The sequence below is a fragment of the Bubalus kerabau genome, chromosome 16, assembly GCF_029407905.1.
Source record: "Bubalus kerabau isolate K-KA32 ecotype Philippines breed swamp buffalo chromosome 16, PCC_UOA_SB_1v2, whole genome shotgun sequence".
In the NCBI taxonomy this organism is placed as follows: Eukaryota; Metazoa; Chordata; class Mammalia; order Artiodactyla; family Bovidae; genus Bubalus; species Bubalus kerabau.
Window position 1 is genome coordinate 48,191,880 of NC_073639.1, and position 27,986 is coordinate 48,219,865.

Below are 27,986 nucleotides of genomic sequence, written 5' to 3' on the forward strand. Positions count from 1 at the left end.
GGCCTTTCCCGCGCGCACGCGCAACCCTCTGCAGCCGGCTTGGCCCCTCTCTTTGTCCTTCGCCACCACGCGAGAGGCCACTGTGCAAGTGTCCGCGTGCTCGTGCGCGCGCTGTTCCCCGGCTAGGCTCCAGGCCGTCGGGAATCCCGCGGATCTGCCCGGGTCGCGCAAAGCCCGGGGGCGGGGCGGTCACTTGGGTCCAGGTCCCCGTCCGGCGCGTCCGTGGTCCGAGGCATTTTTTGCAGGTTCCGGGGCTGGATCCCTGTGGGGCGGGCGGCGGGGGCTGAGAGGGCTCGTGGGGGCCGGGTTGGGGGTCGTGCCAGGGCTGCAAGTGGGCGTCCTCATTTCGGCCTGGATCTCAGTGGCTGGGTTGCGGTGGGCACCGGTGGGCTCTAGCGGTGGGGGGAGGCCCTTCCTCCGCCGCTGCAAGTGCTGAGCACCTTGACGTTTCCTTCCAGACCGGCTCGTACAGGTGGTGTCTCCCACGCGCGTGCCCGGCCGCGCGCGACCTTCGGGACACACAGCCAGTCGTGTGGGCACCCTGGGCGTGTACGCGGGGCGACCCGATTGTTCGCCTCCATCCCGGCTCCACCCAGCTTGCCTCTGCTTTTATCAGTAGGATTTTTTTCCGAGGCGTCTCTAGTAACAAAAAAGCCAAACAACTTTGACAGTTGCTAATGCGGTGAGGACAGCGTTGGCCTCAAGCCTTGTCTCTGACTTTGACCCACAACTGCCACTTGAAACAGTCAACTCACAGTTCCTGGGTCTCAGGCTTTTCATCTGAAACCGAGGGTGTGGCAAGAAATGACCTTTTCTTCCCTAGCTTGGAAGCTTTTTGCAGTCATTAAAACACATTATTTTATTGATTACTTATTGATTCCTTACTGTTTGTTTCAACCACATGGTGCTGGACTGAAACTACTTTGCTTGCCTGTTTTCTTGGGTTAAGGATTTTAAAATATGTTCACTGTCGTCAGTTTAGAGTATTGATAAACAGATTCAAATGAAAATCATTCATGATCCCATCAACAGGAAATAGTCACTGCTAACGTTTTGTACATCTTTTAGTCAATAAATGTGTGTATATTGTTAATAATCTTAGTTGTTCCCTTTAAGAAAAAAACAACAAAATTGGGAATATGCTACATATCCTGCTTAAAGCCCTTACAATCTATCACAAATATGTTAAGTTGAAATATTTTGTCCCAAGTGGGGAGTTTGACCTTTCTGGGGGAGTTCTTTCAACTTGCCCCTGAGATCTTTTCTTTCTCTTATTTTTCTCCTTAGTCTGCCCTGCTGCCATCATCTCTGGACAGGGGACTCTATCATGCGTATACTGGGAATATAAACAGGGACGCCCAAGACATTTGCCCATCCCTCTTTCTACTGCTGTTGTGGATCTTTGGTCACAGGCCCTGGGGTAGACTGCATGGAACCAGTGGCCCCAATCTACCATTCGTGCATATATCATCTGTTTGGGGCACATGAACTTTTGTGCAGTATTACTTCTGTAATGAATGCTGAATGCATCAAAAAAGACAGCATGGTATATAGAACATCTGGCACATAGTTGTTTACTTGCTACATTGTGTCTGACTCTTTTGGGACCACATGGACTGCAGGTGGGCAAGGCTTCTCTGTCCTCAAGATTTCCTAGGCAAGATTACTGGAGTGGGTTGCCATTTCCTTCTCTAGGGGATCTTCCCAACCCAGGGATCCCACCTGTGTCTCCTGCATTGGCAGGCAAGTTCTTCACCACTGAGCCACCAGGGAAGCCTGGCACATGATAGGTGTGAGTAAATGTCACTTTTCGTTGTTCTTTTTCCCTTGTAATTCCACAGGACTTGATGCTGAGTGGGAACTTCGGGATGATGATGAAGGTGCCCCTTCCTCCTGCAGGTGAACGTGAGCATGTCATGGGGAGAACTGCAGTGCTGTGCAGGAAACTGCTGAGGTAAAGTCAAACCCATGAAGTTAAAAGGGGTCAAATTTTATAGCGGAGGGGTAGGCTTCCATTTGCTGAAGGAATACATGGAAGTCAAGGGGAAGAGCACTCAGGGAGAGCTCTCTCAAGAGCCAACCTGCAAAAACATTTGTTTAAATTAAATGAAAATAAGGTCGAATCTATTGTGCTGAGCAGTTAGCATCAAATTTTTAAAAACTACCACACTTATGGCTTATCACACTTTTTCCACCTCAAATTCTTATGCCTCATTTCAACATTTCTCTCTACTCTTGATAAATTTTCTCTGAAACCCAACTAAACTTTGCCAAGTAGTTTCTGACAAAGGAAATTTAAAGATCACATTGTGAATTTGGCTGTCTGCTTAATTTTTATTCCATGAAATAAAGTGAAAGCGTAACACAAAGGAAATGACCTATTTATTTACTAGAGGTGTATCATCCTTGTCTGGGGTTTGTGTGTATGTTTGTATTATGATTGACTTTTCTTGAACCACACAGAGGTTATTACATTTTTTAATGGTTAAATCTATTGGCTTTTAAGTAACATTTTTTTACTTTTGCCTTCGTAGCATGTGTAGGGACATTTTCCCCCAAACTACACAAATACTCACTTGTGTTTCTTTAGGCACTATCATGGTTTTCATTATTTTAAGTTCTGATCCCTCTGAAAGTACATTTGACCCTTGAAAAATAGGGGTATGAAATGCGTGGGTCCACTTATATGCAGTTTTTTTTCAATAAATACCACAGTACTGTATGATCAGAGGTTGGTTGAATCTGCAGATATGAACCTTGGATATAGAGGGCTGACTATAATATTATGTGAGGATTTTTGAATGCATGGGTGGTGAGGTGGGTTAGTGTCCCTAACCCTCAAATTGTTCAAGGGTCAACTGTAGTTTGTTGTAATATATGAGATAGATATCTGGCTTTATTTTCTTTCAAGTGTTAATCACTTCTCCTATTCATTAAGTAATCGGGTTTTACTTTGGGTGTGAAGCGCCACATTTATTGCATGAGAGATTTACATATTTGGGCTGTTATGGTTTATTTAGCTGTAAATCTTTTGTGGAGACAGTATGAAATACTTTTTTTTAATGTAATTTTACAATATATGTTAATATTACATGGACCTATTTACACTCATTATCTTGTGTTTCCCAAAATGTCCAAAGCTGTTCCTGTACCTTTTTTTCTTCCAGGTGAACTTTAGAATTGCTTGTTAAAAAAATTTTTTTGAGATTGTGATTGCAATTGACTAAAAATATAAGTCATTCAGGGCTGAATTATGAAGTCTTTCTGTCCTAGAAAGACCAATTTGTGTGTGAGGAAGTCTATTTTTATAGTCCCCATTGGTGGTTTTAGTTTGCTTTAGCCTATGAACTGTGTACATTTCTTGTCATGTATATTTCTATATTTTATGTATTTTTTCTGATATACATAGATTTTTTTCTACCTTTTTATTTGTTTAAATAAGAAGGCTGTTGATATTACAGTACTATGTCTGTTGATCTGGAAAGATGGTTTGCATAGTGGGAAGAAAGCAAAAACAGTTTTTAAATGTGACCTTATATTTTTGTTAAAAATATCCAGGTTGTTTATACCACCTCTTAAGAATGGTTATGTTTGGTCACAAGAAAGAAATTTTTCTTATTTAGTTTATATACATTTCTAAGTTTTGTCATCATATTTTACTTCTGTAATAATAATTTATGTCTCTCTTTGTTTAGTTCTTATGTGTGCCAGTTCCAGTTCTAAAATGAATATATTTTCACAATTTAGGGTATATAAAGAAATCATTTCTTGTGTAACTGGAAAGAACTACAATATATATTTCTGAGTTGACACCAAGGGCTGAATCACAGGAAGACATGAAAGGGAAGAGGTTGGTGTTTGAAGTGCTGCTTTAGTGTGTCATAGGGATGAGCAGGCTGTTCTTCATTTGTGTTTCTCTGGAACTAAGGTGACAGAATGTGTGCATGGAAATAAGAGCTAATTCTGGGATGTATGGTGAGTGTGTGAACATATCTGTACATGAATACACACAATAACTTTATGATTTTGGAAGTAAATATCTTGAATGTAGGGCTTCCCAGGTGGTTCAGTCATAAAAGAATCCACCTGACAATTGAGGAGATGCAGGTTTGATCCCTGGGTCAGGAAGATCCCTGGGGAAGGAAATGGCAACCTACTCTAGTATTCTCGCCTGGGAAATCCAACGGACAGAGGAGCCTGGAGGGCTATAGTCCATGGAATTTGAAAAAGGGTCAGACACGACTAAGCAACTAAATGACAACAACCCTGAACATAGCAAAAAAGAGAATAGCATTCATTGCTGATACTTAATAGTTGTTCAGTCATTGGCACACTCTAAGTTTCATTTTTTGTTCTATAAAATGGAGATTTTTAATGCTTTTCTGTCAAATGCCTTTTGGGTTGTCTGTGAGGGTTGTTATAAAGTGTTTAGTATTTTGTCTTATATACTGAAAACACTCAGATGTGAGAGCTATTGTTATTGCCAGGAACTAGTCACTTTCCCTTTAATATCTCATTTATTCCTCAGAATCCCCATGGCATTACATAGCAACTAAAGATTAATTCTCCAGAAATATATAATCTCTATGCTTCAAACAACATAACTTTAAGCATATAATCAAAACATCAACAGAAGTATAAGGAAAAACTGGCCAATCTATAGTATTGGGAGAATTTAACATACTTCCTTTAGAAATTGATATGATTGGCAGACATAAATTAGGGAGGTTATAGATTTTAAACCTTAGTTTCCTATTTGTTCTTACCCAAAGTCACAAAGCCAGGAAAAGGAAAAAGTTGATTAAAACTTAGATCTGTTTTAATACAAATCACATAAGCTTTCCAAAAGTCTATCTGTCTAACACAAAGCTGCCTTGTGCTCCCCAGCACTGTCCCTCAGTGTCCTCAGTGGACATTAACTGAATCTCAGGATTACTTCTGCTGAGTAATCTTTATCTGTGTGTAGAGACATACACTTCTGCCATTCTTTTGTATCACATTCTATTTCTATCCCTGGTAGTCCTGTGTCAGTTATACAGAAAACACACTCTGGCATTAGATGATTATCAATTCCTATTTCCTAGCAAGAAAGGGATTTTAGGTGCACTGTGAATATACCAATTGAAGTGCATTGGTCCCCAGGTTCACAGATCCTGGTTCCCCACAAATAAGCCTGCTCGTGTGAGACAAGAAAGGCATTCCCAGCAGAGAAATTCATTCCTGGTGTTAAAGACCTCACTCCAGAGCTTCAGGGTAGAAGCAGAGGCCACAGGACTGAACAAAACTCAGACTTGCTGATCATCTCACACAGGCTGCAGAAATGACCGTGTTACAGGTGAGTTTGTGTTTATTCCTCATTATTTTTCCAGGGGATTAGAAGGAGTATGTAAGAATGAAAAAGGAAATATTACATTGTTAAGAAGTCAGGGGAAGATTACCCTCAGAATGGAAGATCCAAACTGGGACAAAATCAAAGCAGTGATGCAATAACTATAGGGCCTTGACAAGTTCTTAAAGTTTCAATTTTTATAAGCCTTAGTGTCCTACATAATTATTGAATGAGCTATAAACTTCTCAAATTCTCGACAAGTGTAATAAATATATGAATTGTATTATCTAAAGGAAAAAGCAAAATTCTTCATGGAAAGGAAGTATTTATTGGTCACTCCTTGGGGAAGCCTTTAAATAAATGATATAGTGGTAATGTCCTCAGGAGAAACATGGTAATAAATACAAGAGTATTGTAGCCATTTTTCATGGTTTTCCACAGAATGTGACCCAAGGGTAGTATGCCAAAGCCGAACTTAATCACCATAATTATTTATTTATTTACCTCTTTAGTCGTGAAGCAGAATTCACATGGAGAAAAGTTCATAAAATATTAAAGTGCAGCTTAATGTGTTGTCAAATGAATACCCGTGAAACCACCATTTCATTTCAAGAAATTGAAATCACAATTTCAGTCCCAATCACAGCTTCTTCCTGACAGAGGGAACCAGGACTCTAGCTTCTGTAACCATTTCCTTGCTTGTCTGTTTAGTTTTACCCCTAAGTGTTTATCCGCAAACACTGCAGTTGGTTTTGTCTGCTGTTGTGCATGCTCATTTGTGTTTTGCTTCTTTCACTTTCACTTTCATTTGTTTCTGAGATTCATTGCGTTTGCAAGCTCTTCAATGAAGGCAGCTTCTTCTTTTTTTAAGAAATATACATTCAATTTCCTCAGTTTATTTTTTTCAAAGCTTTAAAAAAAAAAAAAGTTTATTTATTTGGGTGTGTCGGTGTTTAGTTGTGGCATGCAGGTTCTTCCTGCATCTTTTCAGGATCTTTCATTGCAGTGCACAGACTTTCTGGTTGTGGCACATGGGCTCAGTAGTTGCGTTGTATGGCCTTAGTTACTCCACAGCATGTAGGGTCTTAGTTCCCAAACCAGGACTCAAACCTTGTCCCCTGCATTGCAAGGCAGATTCTTAACCACTGGACCATCAGGGAAGTCCCTGAAGGCAGCTTCTTAATACCATCAAATCCAGCCATCATCAAGTTTCCATTAGTCTCATAAATTCATAAATTCTCATTTGTTTGCATCAGACTCAAGTAAAGTTCATACAGTGCAGTCAATCTGTCTCTTAATCTTGACACTGCGTATTTTTTTCTATCCAAATCATTTGTTGAAGAGGCCAGGCCATTGATCTGTAGTTTCTCATTATCTGAAGGCTCTGAATAAGTGATGTGGTGGGTAATACATCCCCATGGTGTTACTGGTGTGTTGTCACCTGTGTTTCCTGTAAATTGGTAGATTCAGAGATGTGCTGTCCAGTACTGAAGCCACCGGCCACATAGGACTGAACTTAAGTTAATTCAGTTAAATCCTTTTGTCACAGTTGTCCCCGCTCAAGTGCTTAGTAGCCACAGATTGGACAGCCATGAACTGCGTAGCACAGGTAAAGAACGTTTCCATCATCACAGCAAGTTCCACCCTGAGGTTTGATCAGGTTCAAGTGTGACTTCTTGGCAAGAATGCTTCAGAAGTTGTTGTCGTGCTTCTTTCAGGAGTTGCACGATGCCCACAGGTCTCTCTTTGTCTTGCTATGGCTTTAAATGATCACTGCTTGTATGGATCATTTCATTAGGAGCTGCAAAGCGATAACACCCTCCTTGTAACATTTTTCTTATTTACTAACTAGAATGCTGTTCTCTAGTACCACAAAATACATCAAGGCTCAGTTTGTACATCTTCTGCCCTACAATTAGTAGCTTAAAATTTAGTTATCATAAAATTTTGTTATAATTTTTAAAGTATGGCCAAAACATAGAAATATACTATATTTTTGCTTATTGGCTTGGTATTCAGGAACTTCATAAGCCCATTTAAACTAACTAATAATTTTTCTTTAGATTTGGTTAGATTTCCGTATTTATAAAAATATCAGCAATACTTTTTTTTTAATAAAAAGAAATTCCACTGACTTCCTAGTTTGCTAAGACTTTCTATAACAAATAAATGTTGATTATTTTTCAATTTTTGATGTGTTGTTTCATCTGTTTGTTCTTTTTCATACTTTTATATTCTCCCTTATGAAATCTAGTCCTTCTTTTTGAAAAACATAAATGTGCTTTTTTAAAGCTGTTAGATTTTTCTGTTATTTGTAGCTCTTGTGATGTACATTCTTCCACTTACAGATATGTTTTATCTGTATCTATTGAGATGATAATATGTTTTTCCTTAATCTATTAATATAGTAAATATCAATGATTTTTTTTAAGTATTAAATCAACCTTGAATTTTGGGGATAAACTCCAGCTTATTTTTGATATATTTTATTCTTTATATTTTGTTCAGTATAGTACTTTGGTGATGTTGTTTAGGATTTTCAAATCAGTGTTCATGTGTAACTTGGCCTTTGCTTTTCCCTTCTTAGCAGTATCCCTATTGAGTTTTGTTATCAAGATCATGTAAGTGTCAAAAAGTTTATCAAAAGTTGCTTCCATATTATAGAAGAGTTTAGTAAAATTGGAATTACTTCAGCATTAAATGTTTATAAAATTAACTAGTAAAGCCATTTTTTTGTGAGATTTAAATTCAGGAAACCAGTTTTCCACATGGCCAATGCATGATTTGTAAAATCATTAATGAGTAAATGATCCATTTAAGAAGCAAGATAAAACAATAGATTTTAATGTGACCGTGTGAGAAGTTCACCAATATGAATGAAGATTCTACATTGCAGCTCATTTTTGTGAGACCAGTTGATTAGTTTTGATGTGATATCAAAGAAGAATGTCCACAATGAACTAATTCTAGTTGTTGTAGGGTCTTTTGGATTTTCTTTACGCAATCATGCCATCTATGACAGTTTTACATGTTGTTTTCAATATTTATACTTGTTCCTCGCATTGTATTGTTCTGACCTCCTGCAGTACTTTGTGGACTAGAGATGGCATTAGGATCACCCTTATCTCCTTAGGAACACCCAGGCCTGCACTGTCCACTACATTGCACATCACAGGGGCTCACTTCTGACACCAGCCACCTGGAATTAGCACAGACTCTGCAGAGTGAGAGCACCATCCCCAACAAGAGTGCCTTCACTTTAGTTGATAGCTGTAAGTTCAAGAGTCCTCAGGCCACACACAACACTTCTGTCCAACTGGCTGCAAATTGGGGGGGTTCCTATGACCCCCTCAGGTTCGATGGAACAGTTCACAAGACTTAGGAAAGTGCTATACCTAAAACTAGTTTTATTACAAGGACACAAATTAGGACCAGCCAAATGAAGAGACACAGAGTGAGGTCTGGCAGGGTCCCAAACACAGAGCTGCTGTGCCGTCTCCCGGTGGAATCAGGATACATCATCCTCCTGGCCTATGTCTGCTTACCAGCCAGAAAGCTAACCTGAGGCAGAAATATCCAGAGTTTTTATTGGGTGTTCACTGTGTAGGTGTGATTGATTAAATCCCTGGCCATTTGATGGAACTCAGCCTCCAGCCCTGTCTGCTCCATGGAGGTTGGACTGATAGCATCTCTCTGAAAGCCCCAACCCTCCAATCCAATGATTGGTTTTCCAGCATGGCCAGTGCCCGCCTGGAGACTCCAGCAGCCCACCATGAGTTACCTTGTTCCATAAACTCAGGAGGGACCCACCACTAATAGCACAGAAATCTGCCATCCCAAAAAAATGGCACAAAAACCAGTTGTATAACCTATAGCCATTAGCTTCACACACTGCTTAATTAAAATTAAGTAAAATAGAAAAGTCAGTTTCTAGTCACCTTTGACATATTCAGTAGACACTGGTGGCTGCCAGTGACTATATTGGATGGTATAGATATGAGCATTTCTGTCGTCACAAGAAATTCTGTTGGACAGTGCTGTTCTAGTCCTCAGAGACCAAGCACTCAGTGTTTCACCATTAAGTATGATGCTAGCTGTACATATTTTATAGATTATGATTATCAGATTAAATTTCCTTCTATTTCTAGTTTGTTGATAGTATTTTACAATGAACAGATTTTCACAATATGCCTTTTCTGCATTTTGAAATGATAATGGCTTTTCTCCTTTATTCTGTTACTATAATAGTGATTTCAGAATCAATATCTTACATAATTGAAAGAAACCTCATTTGGTCAGGCCACATTATACTTTTTATGCATGTGAATGTGTTAGTTGCTCAGTCGTGTCCAACTCTTTGCAACCCCATGGATGGTAGCCCTCCAGGCTCTTCTGTCCATGGTATTCTCCAGGCAAGAATACTGAAGTGGATAGCCATTCCCTTCTCCAGGAGGTCTTCCCAACCCAAGGATCAGACCCGGGTCTCTTGCATTGCAGGCAGATTTTTTTACTGTCTGAGCCACCAGGGAAGCCCCTTTTCTGCATGGCTAAATTCAATTTGTTAACACTTTGTTAGGAATTTTGATTCTCTAAGAGCTTGTAATGTTCTTTTGTTGTGTTCATGTCTGATTTGGGATTAGAGGTCTGCTGGCCTTATAAAATGAATTGAGAAGTCTGCACTGTTTATTCTCTGAAAGAATTTATATGAGATCATTTTATTTATTCCTTGAATGTTGGGAAGAATTCACCTCTGAAACCATCTAAAACTTGTGGGTTTTTTGAAGGAAGGTTTTAAATTGTAGGGGTGAATTCCTGTAATAGTTAAAGGACTAATTCAGACCTTCTTTCTTCTGTCACTTTTGAGTACATTGTCTTTGAAGAAATATATCTATTTTATCTAACTTGTCATGTATGTTGGCATAAATTGATTAATATTGTTATCTTTTTAACACCTTTATTGAACTATGTCAGTAGTATCCACTGACATCACTGACAAGTGTATAATTCTGTAATTTTTTTAGTAACTTTATATTGTATAACCATCATCGCAGTCCAGTATTAGAAGGGTTTATCATCCCAAGAGAATCTCTGTGACATTTGCAGTCGGTTCCTCCTCCCATCCCCAGCCTGAAGCAACCACTAATTTTCTTGCTGTCTATACAGGTTTTCCTTTTGGAAATATCATATAAATGGATTTTTATAAAAGTGAAATCTTTTGTTTCTAGCTTCTTTCAATTAGCATAGTATTTTTGAGGTTCATCTATGTTTTAGTATATGTCAGAAACACATTCTTATTGTTGAATAGTATTCCATTATGTTGAATATATCATTTTTTATTTATCCATTCACCACTTGATGGACACTTGGAATATTTATACTTTTTGGTATATTTGTTATATAAATATAATTTTTATAAGTAGTACTAATATGAACAATCACTTATAAGTATTTTATTAATCAAAGTATAGGTGATTTACAATGTTGTGTTACTTTCAAGTTATAGCATTTGTATCTATATGCATATATATATTCTTTTTCAGATTCTTTTTCATTACAGGTTATTATAAATATTGAATATAGCTCCCTGTGCAGGTCCTTGTTGATTATCAATGGGATTTTATATATAGTAGTGTATATATGTTAATCCCAAACTTCTAATTTATCCCTTCTCATTTCCCTCCTTTCCCTTTTGTTAGCCATAAGTTTGTTTTCTATATTTATGAGTTGTTTCTGTTTTATAAATAAGTTCATTTGTATTACTTTTTTAGATTCCACTTATAAGTGATGTCATATAATATTTGTCCTTCTCTGTCTGACTTACTTCTCAGCATGATAATCTCTAGGTCCATCCATGTTGCTGCAAATGGCATGATTTCATTCTTTTTTGTGACTGGTATTCCACTGTGTATATATGTACCACATCTTTATCCATTCATTTTTCCATGGACATTGAGGTCACTTCCATGTCTTGGCTATTGTAAATAGTGCTACTATGAACTTAAGAGGTGCATGTATCTTTGCAAATAAGAGTTTTCATCTTTTCTGGATATATGTCCAGGAGTGAGATTGCCAAATCTGTGGTAACTCTATTATTAGTTTCTTAAGGAGCCTCCATACTGGTTTCCAGAATGGCTACACAAATTTACATTCCAACCAACAGTGTAGGAGGGTTTCATTTGCTCCATGCCCTCTCCAGCATTTAGTATTTTAGACTTTTTGATGATGGCCATTCTGTCTGCTGTGAGGTGATACCTGATTGTAGTTTTGATTTGCACTTAAAAAAAAAAAATAATTAGACATCTTTTCATGTGCTTTTGGACCATCTATATGTCTTCTTTGGAAAAATGTCTACTAATGTCTTCTGCCCCATTTTTTGATTGGATTTTTTTTTTTATATTGAACTTTATGAGCTGTTTGTATATTTTGGAAATTAAGACCTTGTCAGTCACATCATTTGCAAATATTTTCTTCCATTCTGTAGGCTGTCTTTAAATGTTGTTTCTGGTTTCCTTTGCTGTGCAAAAGCTTTTATGTTTAATTAGATTCAATTTGTTTATTTTTGCTGTATTTCCATTACTCTAGGAGACAGATCCAAAAAACTATTTTTTGAGATTTATATCAAAAAGTATTCTCCCTGTGTCTTCCTCAAGGAGTTTTATAGTATCCAGTCTCACAGTTAGGTCTTTAATCCATTTTGAGTGTATTTTCGTATGTGGTGTTAGAGAAGGTTCTACTTTCATTCATTTACGTGTAACTGCCCAGTTTTCTTAGCACTGCATATTGACAAGATTATCTTTTCTTTGTTGTATGTTTCCCCCTACTTTGTTGTAGATTAATTGACCCTAGTGTGTGGGTTTGTTTCTGGGCTTTCTATCTAGTTCCATTGATGTATATGTCTGCTTTTGTGCCAGTACCATGTTTTGATTACTGTACCTTTGTAGTATAGTCTGAAGTCAGAGGGTATGATTCATCCAGCTCTATTAAAGATTCTTTACTGGTTATTTGGGGTCTTTTATGTTTCTATACACATTTTAATACTATTTGTTCTATTAATAGTTCTGTGGAAAATGCCCTAATTTCATAGGGGTTACATTGAATCTGTAGATTGGGTATTATGGTCATTTTAACAGTATTGATTCTTCCAATGCAAGAAAACATAGTGTATCTTTCCATCTATTTGTATCACCTTTAATTTTTTTCATCAGCATCTTGTAGTTTTCAGAGCACAGGTCTTTTGCCTCCTTAGATAAGTTTATTTCTAGGTATTTTATTCTTTTTGATGCAGTGGTAAATGGGATTGTTTCCTTAATTTCTCTTTCTGATATTTCATTATTAGTATATAGAAATGCAATGGATTTTGGTGTATTTATTTTGTATGCTGAAACTTTACCAAATTTATTGATGAGTTCTAGTAGTTTTCTGGTGGCATCTTTAAGACTTTCTGTGTATAGTATCAGGGACTTCCCCAGTGGCTCAGCAGTGAAGAATCTGCCTGCACTGCAGGAGACTTGGCAGTAGACAAGTGTTCAATCCCTGGGTTGGGAAGATACTCTGGAGAAGGAAATGGCAACCCACTCCAGTATTCTTGTCTGGGAAATCCCATGGGATCCCAGACAGAGGAGCCTGGTGGGCTGTAGTCCATGGGGTTGCAAACGAGTCAGATATGACTGAGCAACTAAACAACAATGTATAGTATTATATCTTCTGCAAACTGATAATTTTACTTCTTCTTTTCAGATTTGGACTCCTTTTATTTCTTTTTCTTCTCTGATTGCCATGGCTAGGACTTCCAAAACTGTTGAATAAAAGTGGCAAGAGTGGGCATCTTTGTCTTGTTCCTGATCTTAGAAGGGATACTTTCAGCTTTTCACCATGGAATATGATGGTAGCTGTGGGTTTGTCATATATGGCCTTTATTATGTTGAGGTATGTTCCCCCTATGCTTACTTTGTGGAGTTTTTATCATAAATGGGTGTTAAATTTTGTCAAAAGCCTTTTTTGCATCTATTAGGATGATTATATGGTTTTTATTCTATTGTTTGTTAATGTGGTATATCATGTTGATTGATTTGCAGATACTGAAAAATCCTTCTCTCCCTGAGATAAACTCCTTTTGATGATGGTGTATGATCCATCCCTTTACTATATTGTTGGATTCACATTGCTAGTATTTTGATGAGGATTTTTGCATCTATGTTTATCAGTGATATCAGCCTGTAATTCTCTTTATTTGTGTGTGATACCTTTGTCTGGTTTAAGTATCAGGGTGATGATGGCATCATAGAATGAGTTTGGAAGTGTTCCTCTGCAAGTTTTGGAATAGTTTCATAAGGATAGGTATTAACTCTTTAAATGTTGATAGAATTCACCTGTGAAGTCATCTGCTCCTGGACTTTTATTGTTGGTAGTTTTTAAATTACTAATTCAATTTCATTACTGGTAATTGATCTGTTCATATTTTCTATTTCTTTCTGGTTCAGTCTTAAGAGATTATACTTTTCTAAGAATTTGTCCATTTCTTCCAGTTCAGTTCAGTCACTCAGTCGTGTCCAACTCTTCATCCCCATGGACTGCAGCATGCCAGGTTTCCCTGTCCATCACCAATTCCTGCAACATGCTCAATCTCAAGTCCATCAAGTTGGTAATGCCATCCAACCATCACATCCTCTGTTGTCTCCTTTTCCTCCTGCCTTCAATCTTTCCAGCATCAGGCTCTTTTCTAATGTCAGTTCTTTGCATCAGGTGGCCAAAGTACTAGAGTCTCAGCTTCAGCATCAGTCCTTCCAATGAATATTCAGGACTGACTTCCTTTAGGATTGACTGGCTTGATTTCCTTGCAGTCCAAGGGACACTCATGAGTCTTCTCCAACATCACAGTTCAAAAGCATCAATTCTTTGGTGCTCAGCTTTCTTCATAGTCCAACTCTCACATCCATAGATGACTACTGGAAAAACCGTAGCTTTGACTAGATGGACCTTTGTTGGGAAAGTAATGTCTCTGCATTTTAATATGCTGTCTAGGTTGGTCATAGCTTTTCTTGAAAAGATGCTTTTCAAGGAACAAGCATCTTTTTAATTTCATGGCTGCAGTCACTATCTGCAGTGATTTTGGAGCCCACTGAAATAAAGTCTGTCACTGTTTCCATTGTTTCCCCATCTATTTGCCATGAAGTGATGGGACCAGATGCCATGATCTTAGTTTTCTGAATGTTGAGTTTTAAGCCAACTTGTTCACTGTCCTCGTTCATTTTCATCAAGAGGCTCTTTCGTTCCTCTCCACTTTCTGCCATAAGGGTGGTGTCATCTGCGTATCTGAGGTTATTGATATTTCTTTCTGCAATCTTGATTCCAGCTTGTGCTTCATCCAGCCCAGCATTTCACATGATGTACTCTGCATATAAGTTAAATAAGCAGGGTAACAATATACAGCCTTGACATACTCCTTTCCCAATTTGGAACCAGTCTGTTGTTCCATGTCTGGTTCTAACTGTTGCTTCTTGACCTGCATACAGATTTCTCAGGAGGCAGATAAGGTGGTCTGGTATTCCCATCTCTTGAAGAATTTTGTGCAGTTTGTTGTAATCTACACAGTCAAAGGCTTTGGCATAGTCAATAAAGCAAAAATAGATGTTTTTCTGGAACTCTCTTGCTTTTTTAATGATCCAGCAGATGTTGGCAATTTGATCTCTGGCTCCTCTGCCTTTTCTAAATCCAGCTTGAACATTTTGAAGTTCACAGTTCACGTACTACTGAAGCCTGGCTTGGAGAATTTTGAGCATTACTTTGCTAGCGTGTGAGACGAGTGCAATTGTGTGGTACTTTGAGCATTCTTTGGCATTGCCCTTTTTTGGAATTGGAATGAAAACTGACCTTTTCTAGTCCTGTGGCCACTGCTGACTTTTCCAAATTTGCTGGCATATTGAGTGCAGTACTTTCACAGCATCATCTTTCAGGATTTGAAATAGGTCAACTGGAATTCCATCACCTCCCCTAGCTTTGTTCGTAGAAATGCTTCCTAAGGGCTGCTTGACTTCGCATTCCAGGATGTCTGGCTCTTTGTGAGTGGTCACACCATCATGGTTATCTGGGTCAGGAAGATGTTTTTTGTATGGTTCTTCTGTATATTCTTGCCACCTCTTCTTAATATCTTCTGTTTCTATTAGTTCCATACCATTTCTGTCTTTTATTGAACCCATCTTTGCATGAAGTGTTCCCTTGGTATCTCTAATTTTCTTGAAAAGGTCTCTAGTCTTTCCCATTTCATCGTTTTCCACTATTTCTTTGCACTGATCACTGAGGAAGGCTTTCTTATCTCTCCTTGCTATTCTTTGGAACTCTGCATTCAGATGGGTATATCTTTCCTTTTCTCCTTTGCCTTTAGCTTCTCTTCTTTTCTCAGCTATCTGCAAGGCCTTCGCAGACAACCATTTTTCCTTTCTGTATGTCTTTTTCTTGCATTTCTTCCAAGTTGACCATTTTATTGGCATATAGTTACTTGTAGTGGTCTCTTGTGAGCCTTTCTATTTCTGTAGTGTTGGTTGTAATTTCATTTCTGAGTTTATTGATTTGGGCCCTCTCCCCTTTTTTCTTGATGAGTCTTGCTAAAGGTTTGTCAGTTTTATCTCTTCAAAAAACCAATTTTTAGTTTCATTGATCTTTTCCTTTTTTTTTTTTCTTTCCTTATCTCTATTTCGGTATTTCTCTTCTGATCTGTATGATTTCTTTCTACTAACTTTGGATTTTGTTTTTCTTTCTTTAGTTGCATCACATGTAAGGTTGGCTTGTTTATTTGAGATTTTTCTTGTTTTCTGAAGTAAGCTTGTATCACTATAAACTTCTCTCTTAGAACTGCTTTTGCTGCATCCCGTAGGTTTGGGGTCATCATATTTTTATTTTCATTTGTCTCTAGGTATTTTTTTTTTATTTCCTCCTTGATTTGTTCAGTGGTCCATTGAATCACTGGCATATTACAGCCTCCATGTGCTTGTATTTTTTGCAGTTTTTTTTTTTTCTTTGCAGTTGATTTCTTCAACCATGTTGTGGTTGCAAAAGATGCTTGATATGATTTTAGTTTTATTAAAATTATGTAGGCTTGTTTTGCAGTGATCTGGAGAATGTTCCACATGCTCTTGAAAAGATTGTATATTCTGCTGATTTTGAATGTAATGTTCTCTACGTTTATATTAACCAGTTTAGTCTAATGTGTTCTTTAAGGCCAGTGTTTCCTTACTGATTCTTTAGTCTACATGATCTGTCCATTGATGTAAGTGAGGTGTTAAAGTCCCCTATTTTATGTGTTTGTGTGTGTGTGTGTGTAATATATAAAACCAGTGGCCCAGCAGTAAAGAATCCACCTGCAATGCAGGAGACACAGGAGATGGCAAGTTCAAACCCTGGGTCAGGAAGATCCTCTGGAGAATGAAATGGCAACCCACTCCAGTATTCTTGTCTAAAGAATCCAGTGAACAGAGGAGCATGGTGGGCTACAGTCCATAGGGTTGCAAAGAGTCGGATATGACTGAAGTGACTGAACACAGCAGCACAGCACATTATTGTGTTACTGTCAGTTTCTCCCTTTATGTCTGTTAACATTTGCATTATACATTGAGGTGCTATGTTAGGTATATATTTTTACAATTATTATATCTTCTTCTTGGATCGATCCCTTAATTATTATATAGTGTCCTCTTTTGTCTTGTAACACAGAAGTTCTGGATTTGTTTCTGTAGGTCTCCTTTTTCCTGTCTTTTGTTCTCTTCTCTTGTGATTTGATGACTCTCTTTAATGTTAGGCTTGTATCCCTTTTTCTTTTCTGGTGTGTATATCTATTACAGATGTTTTGATTTGTGGTTACCATGAGGTCTTTGTATAGCAATCTATATATATAAGTGATTAAGTTGCTCATCTTTTTAATTTCAAATGCATTTTTTAAAGCCTGCATTTGTGTTCTCCTCCCCTCACAATTACTGTTGTTACCATATTTTACATCTATTTTATGATCCCTTAACTGCTTATTGATAAATGATTTTACTAGCTTTGTCTTTTAACCTTACCAGCTTTATGTGTGGATTACCAGCTTTACTGTGTGTTTGCCTTTACTGGTGGACTTTCTCATTTCTTAATTTTCTTTTTCACCTTGAGACATTCCTTTGTCATTTGTTGTAAAGCTGGTTTGGTGGTGCTGAATTCTTTTAGGTTTTCTTTAGTCTTTAAAGTTTTTGATTTCTGTCAAATCTGAACAAGATTCCATGATAGGCTAAGTATTCTTGATTGTAGATTTTTCCCTTTCATCACTCTCAAAGTGTGTGATGTGCTGTTTACAGTCAGGTTTCTTATTTTCTGGTGGTATTTTGAATTTTTAAAAGAGTATGTTTATGCTTTCTTGTCATCTTAGAAGACTTTGGGACAGAAATCCATCTTGATTTAAAATCCAGATACCACGACTTCTCTAGTGGTCCATTGGTTAAGAATCTGCCTGCTAATGTAGGAGATAGGGGTTCGATCCCCAATCTGGGAAGATTCCTCATGCCATGGGGTAACTGAGCCCATGCAACTACAGAGCCTACACTCCAGAGCCTGCGAGCCACAACTACTTAAGCCTGCTTGCTCTAGAGCCTGCATGCCACAACTACTGAGCCTGCATGCCACAACTACCAAAAGCCCATGTGCCCTAGAGCCTGTGCTTTGCAACAGGAGAAGCCACCACACTGAGCACCTTGTACACTGTAGCAAGCGAAAGGCCAAGCACAGCAACAAAGATCTAGAGCAGTCAAAAATAAAAATAAATAAATAAAATTAATTTTTAAAATATCTGGATATCTTTCTGCAACCTAAATTAAGTTATATCACTTCCATCCTGTAAAAGCTCTAATGGCTAATTGTCAGCAGTGATAAGGTGTGGTAACCACATCTGCCTTGCTCCCACTGTGGCCTGCAGTCCAGTCACTACAATGTACCCTGTGACCTTGTCTGACTGAACTGTTTATACTGTGTTACCCCTAGCAGTTTGGGTCCCCATTTTGGACCTGCTGTCACTCAGAATGCTTTTGTACCCCCTTTTCTATGGAAACCACTACTAATTTCCTAAAACTTTATTTCATGTATCACCTCTTCAATAGAGACTGATGTGACCATAGATGGAGTGCTAGGCTCCCTCTCTGACCCATGTCATGCCCTCTCTGGCCTTTCTGCCTCAACTCTTAAAGCAACTTGCTTTATTTATAAGTGTACACATTTGTGTATGTCTACAACCTAAGAAGTTTTTGAGGATATTGTTTTATTATCTTTCTTTTGTCACTGCCTCTTCTGGTGCCAAATTTGACATTCAGTGAAAACTTTTTTGGTGGTTTGGAAAATTTAAAGTCATGTATTTCAGTTCTCATGTAAATGAGAGGATGAAAGAATGCATAATTGCTTTTTATCTCACAAAATAGAGTGCAAAAGTTTGGACCCAATAGACATTCTGTAACTTGCCATGATAAGAATGATGTGTTTAAGCTCTGGTACTTGTTTCCTACATCACCTAGTGATTCCTGCTTCTGATTCACTAGGATTGTGCTCTTACAGGGGTCATTCTCATTTGAAGATTTATCTGTGGACTTCACCCAGAAGGAATGGCAGCTACTGGACCCCCATCAGAAGGACTTGTACAAGGATGTCATGTTGGAGAATTATAGCAGTCTCGTGTCACTAGGTAAGAAAAGCTACCCAGGATTTCCCTGGCAGTCCAGCAGTTAGAACTCTGTGCTTCTACTTCAGGAGGGCCTGGGTTCAATCCCTGGTCAGGGAATTACCATCCTGAGAGCTTTGTGGCATGGCCAAAAAAAGAAAAACTTCCCAGAAGACCTCATATTGTATCTAGTACCTTGCTTGTTCTTTTTTAGTTTCTGAGAGTTCTGGGACTTGCAAAATTTTTAATGATTTTGGACCTAAATTTTAGAGATCAAAGTTCTTGGACTAGGACAGTCCCAGGGAAAGTATTTGAACCTCACTTTCCAATAATGAAGTCTGAATTTCATTGTGCCGCCTCTGAAGCTAATAGTAATAGTGGTAATTAGGCTCCTGAGGCTTTGCCAACAAAGGTCTGTATTGTCAAAGCTATGGTTTTTCTAGTTTTCATATATGGATGTGAGTGAGAGTTGGACCATAAAGAAGGCTGAGTGTTGAAAAATTGATGCTTTTGAACTGTGGTGTTGGAGAAGACTCTTGAGAGTCACTTGAACTGCAAGAGGATCAAACTAGTTAATCCTAAAGGAAATCAATCCTGAATATTCATTGGAAGGACTGATGCTGAAACTGAAGCTCCAATACTTTGGCCACCTAATGTGAAGAGCCAACTCATTAGAGAAGACCTTGATTCTGGGAAAGATTGAATATGGTTGGATGGCATCACTGACTCAGTGGACATGAGTTTGAGCAAGCTCTGGGAGATGGTGAAGGACAGGGAAGCCTGGCATACTGCAGTCCATGGGGTCACAAAGAGTCGGACATGACTGAGTGACTGAGCAACAACAAAGCTCCTGAGACATGTAATTTACCGAATTTCACATACTGTTCTTATATTGACTCAATTGTAAGAGCAATCCTGTGTGGCAGATGTGTTGCACTCTTTTTTTCTTCTTCTTCTTCTTCTAATGAGGAAATTGAGACAAAGAAAAAAGTTAAGTATTTTTCCCAAGGCCTGACAGCTAGGAAATGAAAGAGCCTGAATTTGAACCAGGGCAGACCAACTACAGAGCCTCTGAAGGGTTTATGGTTTTGGACTTGAGTTATAGAAGTCAAAGATTCTTAGACCATATTATCCACTGGGGAGACTGTTACCATTCCTCTGAGGATTGTTTACTTTGTTGGTATTCATGTGGGTGGCTTCACTGGGTCAACTAATTCCAAACCTTGCTCCTTCTTCAGAGGCCTCAAAGGCCATGCAGTAGAGGCCAAGGTCTTTGTGATTTTCCCTGAACAGGGTATGAAGTTATGAAACCTGGTGTCATCCTTAAATTGGAGCAAGGAGAAGACCCATGGACAGGAGATGGAGAAATTCCAAGTTCAGACTCAATAGGTGAGTGTATGAAGACCAGGCAGAGGAGAGAAGGTGGAAGTCATTCTCAGCGGGGTGGTGGTTGGCATCCTTGAAATGTGCCTTAGAGGGCTCTGTTCAAAATCTCAAACCTTTAACGGTGATTCAGAACAGTTAACACGAGCTACTGAAGTGAAATCACATTACATGTGGCTTCTTTGCTCATAGCTTGAAGTACATATGGCTTCTTTGCTCGTAGCTTGAAGTGAAATCTTTCCAGCTGATTTGGCCCATGACGTTATTCCCAGTCTTTCACATCTGGGACTTTGACTTCTTGTTAGGTATTCTGTCTCCTGATGTGGTTAATCTCCTTTTGTCCTCCCTTCTCTCTGTGGTCAAAGACACCTGTGCTTGACCATCAGGGCTTTATTTTTCCTCGCTTTGGGTGTCTCTGATATGAAACCCTCTCTGTTCAGCCTTATTATGTCAGAAAGTGGATTATCATTCCTCCCAAACTGTTGGTCCACTTCTCCCCTAGTTGGTCAAGTTCTGTTGTGCTTTTTCTGTAGCTTAGACATGGAGTATATGGAATTACCTCTTTTCTACCTTTTTTTTTTTTTTACTAAGTTTTTTACCTTTGGAAAACATCTTTTGAAAGACTTCTCTATTCCCACTTAAAACTAAGGCTAGTCTGAACTTCCCAAATTACTAGCTAGTGTAGATCCTGGTTCTCACCTTCTTTTGTGAGTTACGTGGCACCACCAAGCATCCAGCACTGCTCTGATCAGCTGGGCCCTCCTCCTCATTTCCTATTGTGTGACACTGACTTAATTCAAGGTCCCTCAAAAGCAGACCCTGAGATACTTAGTGGGACTGTGATCTCCACAGTGTTAGTGGGAGAAGGGGAAGTGAGATGGGGTGAGAGAGGAATGCATGAACAGTGTGCTTCTGGGAACCCTCTGAGGAACCGGAAAGCTAGTACCACCCTCTGCCTCCTGTCTCTTAGTGACTGAGTATTGCCCCAGGGAATATTAGGGCTCCAGAGTATCTGGCATCCCTGAACATGGCCCAAGAATGCACTTGCAGCCCATCTCTCCATCTCGTGGTGGAACAATGTGGGCACGCTGGTTGGGCCCCACAATTGACCTGAGCTGCAGTGTCCTCTGAGTGTGGCTGAAGGGGGGCAGATGACACTGAGGACCTGTGGAGTGAGCCCATGTAGCCTATTCAGCAATTACTCCCTTTGCTCCAAATTGGTGGTCAGTTTCATTTAAACTTAATCTACTGTCTGCTTTCTGTTCTTGTTTACAGTGTTTAAAGTGTTTTTCAATACCTAGAGGTTAGACATTGCAGTCATACTAGGAAACTAAACATTAAAAGGCATTAATTCCCTCAAATAGCATTTCTAGGTTTTTATTCAATAAACACGACTATGGAAAGACTTATGGGATTTTTTTTTCCTTCATAGATCAAGTCTTTCAAGTAAATGGTCACATGACTTGGCACAAGGATAACAAGAAGTTTAAAAATATGAAACAAGATCATGAATGTGATGCACTTGGAAAAAAGTTTAATCTGAGCACGAACTTTATCCCTTTAAGGAAATCAAACAAAGAAGGTGACATAGATGGATTAATTTTAAAACATCATTTAGATTTTCTTATTCCGAAAGCAAACTATGTAAGAATGGAACCAGCTGACTTAAACATATTTGATAAATTATTTCTCCATACCAAGACTGAGGAAACTGATACTTGGTTAAAATATTATGCATGTGATAAAGTTAGCTATAAGAAGTCACAGATCATCATATATCACAGAAGTCGTTCAGGGGAGAAGCTCTATGAATGCAGTGAATGTAGGAAACGCTTCAGTAAGAAATCAAGTCTCATTAAACATCAGAGCAGACATATACGAGAAATAGCCTATGGCTGTGGTAAATGTGGCAAGACTTTCCCCCAGAAGTCACAGTTTATTACACATCATAGAACTCATACAGGAGAGAAACCTTACCATTGTAGCCAGTGTGGGAAAGCCTTCTCCCAAAAGTCACAGCTGACATCCCATCAGAGGACACATACAGGAGAGAAACCATATGAATGTGGTGAGTGTGGGAAAGCCTTCTCCCGGAAGTCACATCTCATATCACATTGGAGGACACACACAGGAGAGAAACCCTATGGATGCACTGAATGTGGGAGGGCCTTTAGTGAAAAGTCAAATCTCATCAATCATCAAAGGATTCATACAGGAGAGAAACCTTTTGAATGCAGAGAATGTGGAAAAGCCTTCAGCAGGAAGTCACAGCTTGTCACACATCACAGGACCCACACAGGAACAAAACCCTATGGATGTAGCAACTGTAGAAAAGCCTTCTTTGAGAAATCAGAGCTAATTAGACATCAAACAATTCATACTGGAGAGAAACCCTATGAATGCAGTGAATGTGGGAAAGCCTTCAGAGAGAGGTCTAGTCTTATTAACCATCAGAGAACCCATACAGGAGAGAAGCCTCATGGATGCATCCAGTGTGGGAAAGCCTTTTCCCAGAAATCTCACCTCTTATCACATCAGATGACACACACAGGAGAGAAACCCTTTGTATGCACTAAGTGTGGGAAGGCTTTCAGTAGGAAATCCCAGCTTGTCAGGCATCAGAGAACTCATACAGGTGAAAAACCCTATGAGTGCAGCGAATGTGGGAAAGCTTTCAGTGAAAAATTAAGCCTCACTAATCACCAGAGAATTCATACAGGAGAAAAACCGTATGTGTGCAGTGAGTGTGGGAAAGCCTTTTGTCAGAAGTCACATCTCATATCACATCAGAGGACACACACAGGAGAGAAACCCTATGAATGCAGTGAATGTGGGAAAGCCTTTGGTGAAAAGTCAAGCCTTGCAACACATCAGAGAACCCATACAGGAGAAAAACCTTATGCATGCAGGGACTGTGAAAAAGCCTTCTCCCAGAAGTCACAGCTCAATACTCACCAGAGAATTCATACAGGAGAGAAACCGTATGGATGCAGTCTTTGTCAAAAAGCTTTCTTTGAAAAATCAGAACTAATTAGACATCAGAGAACTCATACAGGAGAAAAACCTTATGAATGCAGTGAATGTAGGAAAGCCTTCAGGGAGAGGTCAAGTCTCATAAATCATCAGAGGACACATACAGGAGAGAAACCCTTTGAATGCAACGACTGTGGCAAAGCCTTCTCTAGGAAGTCACACCTCATACCACATCAGAGGACACACACGGGAGAGAGACCCTACAGTTGCAGTGAATGTAGAAAGGCCTTCTCTCAGAAGTCACAGCTTGTTAATCATCAGAGAATCCATACAGGAGAGAAACCTTTTCAATGCAGTGAATGTGGGAAAGCCTTCTCCCAAAAGTCACAGCTCATTAATCATCGGAGAACTCATACAGTAAAGAAATCCTAAGAATGGTGTTAATGTTAGTCTTTGACAGAGATCTTCATCAGTTATGGTAAATCTTTCAGATAATAGTTACATCACTTTATATGTCTGAATGCACTTTTAAGTTAGGAACTCTAAATAGGTTATGTCAGGGAAGCTTTCAGCAGACTAATGTGTTTATTATATTAGAATCCATAGAAGGAGAATGACCCTATGAATTGCAGTGGATTTCAAAAAGCTTTCAAACCGTAGTCAAACCTTTTACAGTAGAAAATTAACAGTACAGAAGAATACTGTGACTATCAGAAAGCTTTCCAGAGATCAAATTTCATTAGCCATTGGAAAAATTACCACTGAAAATGAACCCTATTCCAGTGAGTTAAGGAAAACTTCATGAATACAGCAAGTGAGGTGATATTTTCATCAAGAAATAACAGCTCATTGTACATAAGAAGATGCCCTCAGGAATGAATTCTTTGAAAATACTAAATATAGGACAATCTTCGGCAAGTAACCCCACCATATTGTATCCTGTGGGTATACCTAACAGTTTAAAGACATTAGAAATACATGCCCCTTGAAATAATGCTATAATAGAAAGCCATGCACTCTTTATAGACATGGGTACCAAAAATAACTGGTTCTAAATTATATTAAGGCTCAAGTATGAAGTTTCTAAAAATGTCAATAAATTGAGTCTTTGGAATACAAAATTTCTCCATGGTATATAATTATGGCTTATTTTCCTGTGTCACAGGCTGTGTTTTGTATTTTGGAATTACAGATGGTAATGTAATTGGGAGCATGAGATGCACATGCCTTGTAGTGCCTCTGATGTCTATCAAGACATACTATGTGCCACTGGTTTTTCTATTTTAATAATACTATAAAAATGGTAACTCATAGGACATGTCTTACTGCTCAATAAGTAGCATGTAATATCAACACATTTCCTTATGATTCGTTAGTTTATAAAAAGCTCTATTGTTGTCAGTGACCTTTCTTTTTAGTAGTAAAAGCCAACATTATATAAAGTCTTTTGGATCCTAGACTCTGAAAAACAGTTTATATAAAACTTGGTTAATAAGTATTCTAGTGGTACGTGTGAATTGTGAGGAGTGTGCACTGTGGCTCTGCACTCCTCAGCGGCATTAACTTGGAGAAGAATGCCCTCCTTGTGTAACGAGGTGCCTCCGTGCATCCAGTGTGTGTATCTTAAGTGTTATGTCACCCAAGAACAACTTGTATTTTAATTTACTGTGATGAATTGTCATGAATATTGTGTGCTGCTATTATGTTTTTGGTGTTTTGTAAAATATCCTGTAAAAATTAGATGAAGAAACTAGTTATTTGAGAGTCACTATCCAGAGAATATAAAATACAGAAGATTTCGTGGTGAGAACCATATTTTTTATGTATCCCAGGAAGCCTATTTTGCCTTCCTGCAGATTTCTGTGATTACCAGACAGGTATCAGAAAACAAGCTTTTTATTATTTTATCATTGGAAATATTTGTGTTTAACTTGCCTTTCAACTGTCATATCATGCACAAGAGAAAGTTCCCATGTGTGCTTACCATTTTATAAGGGTGTTCCTTCTGGAAATGCATGACCCATGCCTAGGTCTATTTAGACTTTTGTAGTAATCTCTCTATAATGTTGTTCGACAAAATCAACTATGTTTTTTGTATGATGGTGAAATTCAGAAAAGTCTAGTCTAGTTTCCATACTTGGAAAAATCAGGCCTTCTCTCATGCACAAGTCGTTTTAACAGTGTGGTGTTTGGTAACTTTGATTCTAGCAGCATTTTTTTACCTACAATTTTACATCATTGTTGGAAAATTGGAATATTAAATAAATAAGGGTAATTTCATAAACTATTGTACCAAAATTTCAACAAAATCCTATTTCCCAAATTTTTATTCATACATAAATTTATGGACTTCCTACTTTTCTCCCTAATACCTTAGGTCATTTTACCAGGTTGGTGAAACAGACCTTTGTAAAAGAACAAGTAGTTACAGTGTGGTGTTTTACTTTGTGGGTTGTTGTTGTTGTTTTCCATTTTTTCTTTTCCATCTATCCTGGGTCTCTTTCCTCAGCCCAGTGATTGACTTGTTGGGTCTTGGATTGGAGCCCAGGAGTCTGTTGTCTAAAAACTTCCAAGTTTTTCTCACTCCTGTTCTAGATTATTTTTGAACTATTAAGCAGTTAGTCTTAGAACTTCCTTTATGAGATGATGAAACTTCACCAGCCTTTTGATTGAATCCCAAGGGCGAATGTGTTTCCTAAGGGTCTGATGTCAGTCATCCCGTGCCAGGGCTGATGGCTGGCAGCAGGGCTTTTGTTTATCAAAATACCTGATGTTCCACATCCCAAGTGTGTGGTGTAGAACTCACCTGGCATTCTGTCTTCTGAAGGGTCACAAGAGGCCTCTGATTCTGAAATTAGAGATTCTTAGTGTTACATTTTTAAGACACCTTGGTAAACCACAAAAATATATTTCCCATCACTGATTCCTACTACAAATGCTGCATCAAGAAGAAAGCCAATTTTAAAGTTAGGCTGGATTTACCTATGGTTTTGTGAAGCTCAATAATTGAGGAGCATCTCTTTCCCTTAACTCTTTCACCACCCAGGTTCCTCCATTGGTGTGGAAACAATCCTGCAGGGCATACTTTCTATTATATTCCTTACACTAAGTACTGGATCTTCTGGAGGTCCTATCTATGAATTCTGAGACCTATACAAGGATTGCCTTGTGTTCAGCTTTTCTTTGTGGGCTCTGATATTTTCAGACACCATTATCTGTATGAATCTATATGTTCCTGACATTTTGATTTCATGTGACATTTTGATCACATGTAGAACCCTGAGATGAAATGAACCCAAAGAATACCAGACATATCTACCAATATCTGCATTACATAGCAAAGTATACATCCATAGACATTTGAACTCTACACTCAAGACCTCAGTCATTTGGTCATTTACTCCAGTATGTGCCCAGATTGTCAATTTCATTGAGTTTGTTAGCCTACAAACATGATACCAACAAGTTTTCAGATGCTGAGCACCTAGTGCTGGCCTGCATGCCAGTTAAGTAATTCAGCCATGACTTTTGCAGCTGTATGCATATTTTTTTGCCCTTTTCATCCTTTCAGTCCATTTTTTGCACTTATATATATACTAGTTATTTTAAGATGCAATTCTGACTATACACTCTTGTATTGAAATACCATGTGGCTAACTGTAGACTTGGCTTCCCAGGTGGCTGAGCAGTAAAGAATCCACCTGCCAATGTAGGAGACACAGGAGACATGGCTTTGGTCTCTGGATCAGGAAGATCCACCTGGAGAAGGAATGGCAATCCACTCCAGTATTCTTACCTGGCAAATCCCATGGACAGAGGAGCCTGGTGGGCTACAGTCCATGAGGTGGCAAAGAGTTGGACATGACTGAGCACATGTGTGTGCATGCACACACACACACAATTGTGGACTTAAGCTGTAATATCTTCATTGTATATGAGGACTTTTATACAAAACCATACCTGTTCATAATTTATGAATACTTTATCTTTCCTCTTACAGTTTTGGTTTTGTTTTGTTTTTGCGTCCTTAAACTATTTGAGAGTTCTACAATCTCTCATTTTATGCTTTTGTGTGTGTGTGCTTTTTTGTCGATCTACTGCCACTGAAATGCCTTTGTTCCTTGTTAAATACCTATTCAACCTATGTGAGCCTGTACATGTATTTCACTGGTGATAAAATCGTTGCATGTTTTATCTTTCCCATTAGGAAGCTTCTGGAAAGCTAGGACTCTCTTGTTTGTCTATATAATTTTCACAACTGAAGCTTTGGTACATAAATGTGAGTGGTGTCAGTGGCTGTGTTTTCTACCACATGAGGAGGCATAGCTGCAATGAGAGAAGTGTGAAGCCACCATGGAAGCCAAGTCATGAGCATCCTGGCTGGGTTCCAGGATCTGGTTCTTGTCTTGAAGTCTGGGTTCATCTCTGCCATTTTCCTGCCTTGATTATTGGATTTTTCTGTGAAATATCCTAAATATCCTTATAATAAATCCCCATGTTTGTTTCAGCTGGTTCAAGTTGTGTTCATTATTACAACCCAAGTGCTGCTCCTCACTGACAGCAAGATCAGACTCATAAGTTGGGGCCTCTGGAAGCAGATACTGAGGTGTGCTGGGGTCCAGCCCCGGTTGG

General features: G+C 38.7%; 1 protein-coding gene across 3 annotated transcripts; it reads left to right on the plus strand.

Annotated features, from left to right (window-relative positions):
- Positions 1-71: 71 nt before the first annotated feature.
- ZNF84 (zinc finger protein 84) lies at positions 72-27,853 on the plus strand. 3 transcript variants are annotated; one of them, XM_055550228.1, is made up of 8 exons: positions 72-245; positions 1,842-1,954; positions 3,748-3,850; positions 5,143-5,335; positions 13,067-13,255; positions 18,896-19,022; positions 20,292-20,387; positions 21,814-27,853. In XM_055550228.1, exons 5-8 carry the CDS (start codon positions 13,202-13,204, stop codon positions 23,784-23,786), a joined length of 2,250 nt encoding a protein of 749 aa, XP_055406203.1. In that variant the 5' UTR covers positions 72-245; positions 1,842-1,954; positions 3,748-3,850; positions 5,143-5,335; positions 13,067-13,201; the 3' UTR covers positions 23,787-27,853. The 3 variants fall into 3 exon arrangements, with proteins under 3 accessions (XP_055406203.1, XP_055406205.1, XP_055406204.1); XM_055550230.1 differs by lacking the exon at positions 13,067-13,255; XM_055550229.1 differs by lacking the exon at positions 3,748-3,850.
- Positions 27,854-27,986: the final 133 nt, after the last annotated feature.

Excerpts from the sequence above, each read along its gene's own strand:
- ZNF84 (XM_055550228.1), top strand. The coding sequence starts at position 13,202 with ATGGAATATGATGGTAGCTGTGGGTTTGTCATATATGGCCTTTATTAT. Across the intron at positions 13,256-18,895 it reads ATGGCCTTTATTATGTTGAG|GGGTCATTCTCATTTGAAGA; the intron begins GTATGTTCCCCC and ends GTGCTCTTACAG. Across the intron at positions 20,388-21,813 it reads TCCAAGTTCAGACTCAATAG|ATCAAGTCTTTCAAGTAAAT; the intron begins GTGAGTGTATGA and ends TTTCCTTCATAG.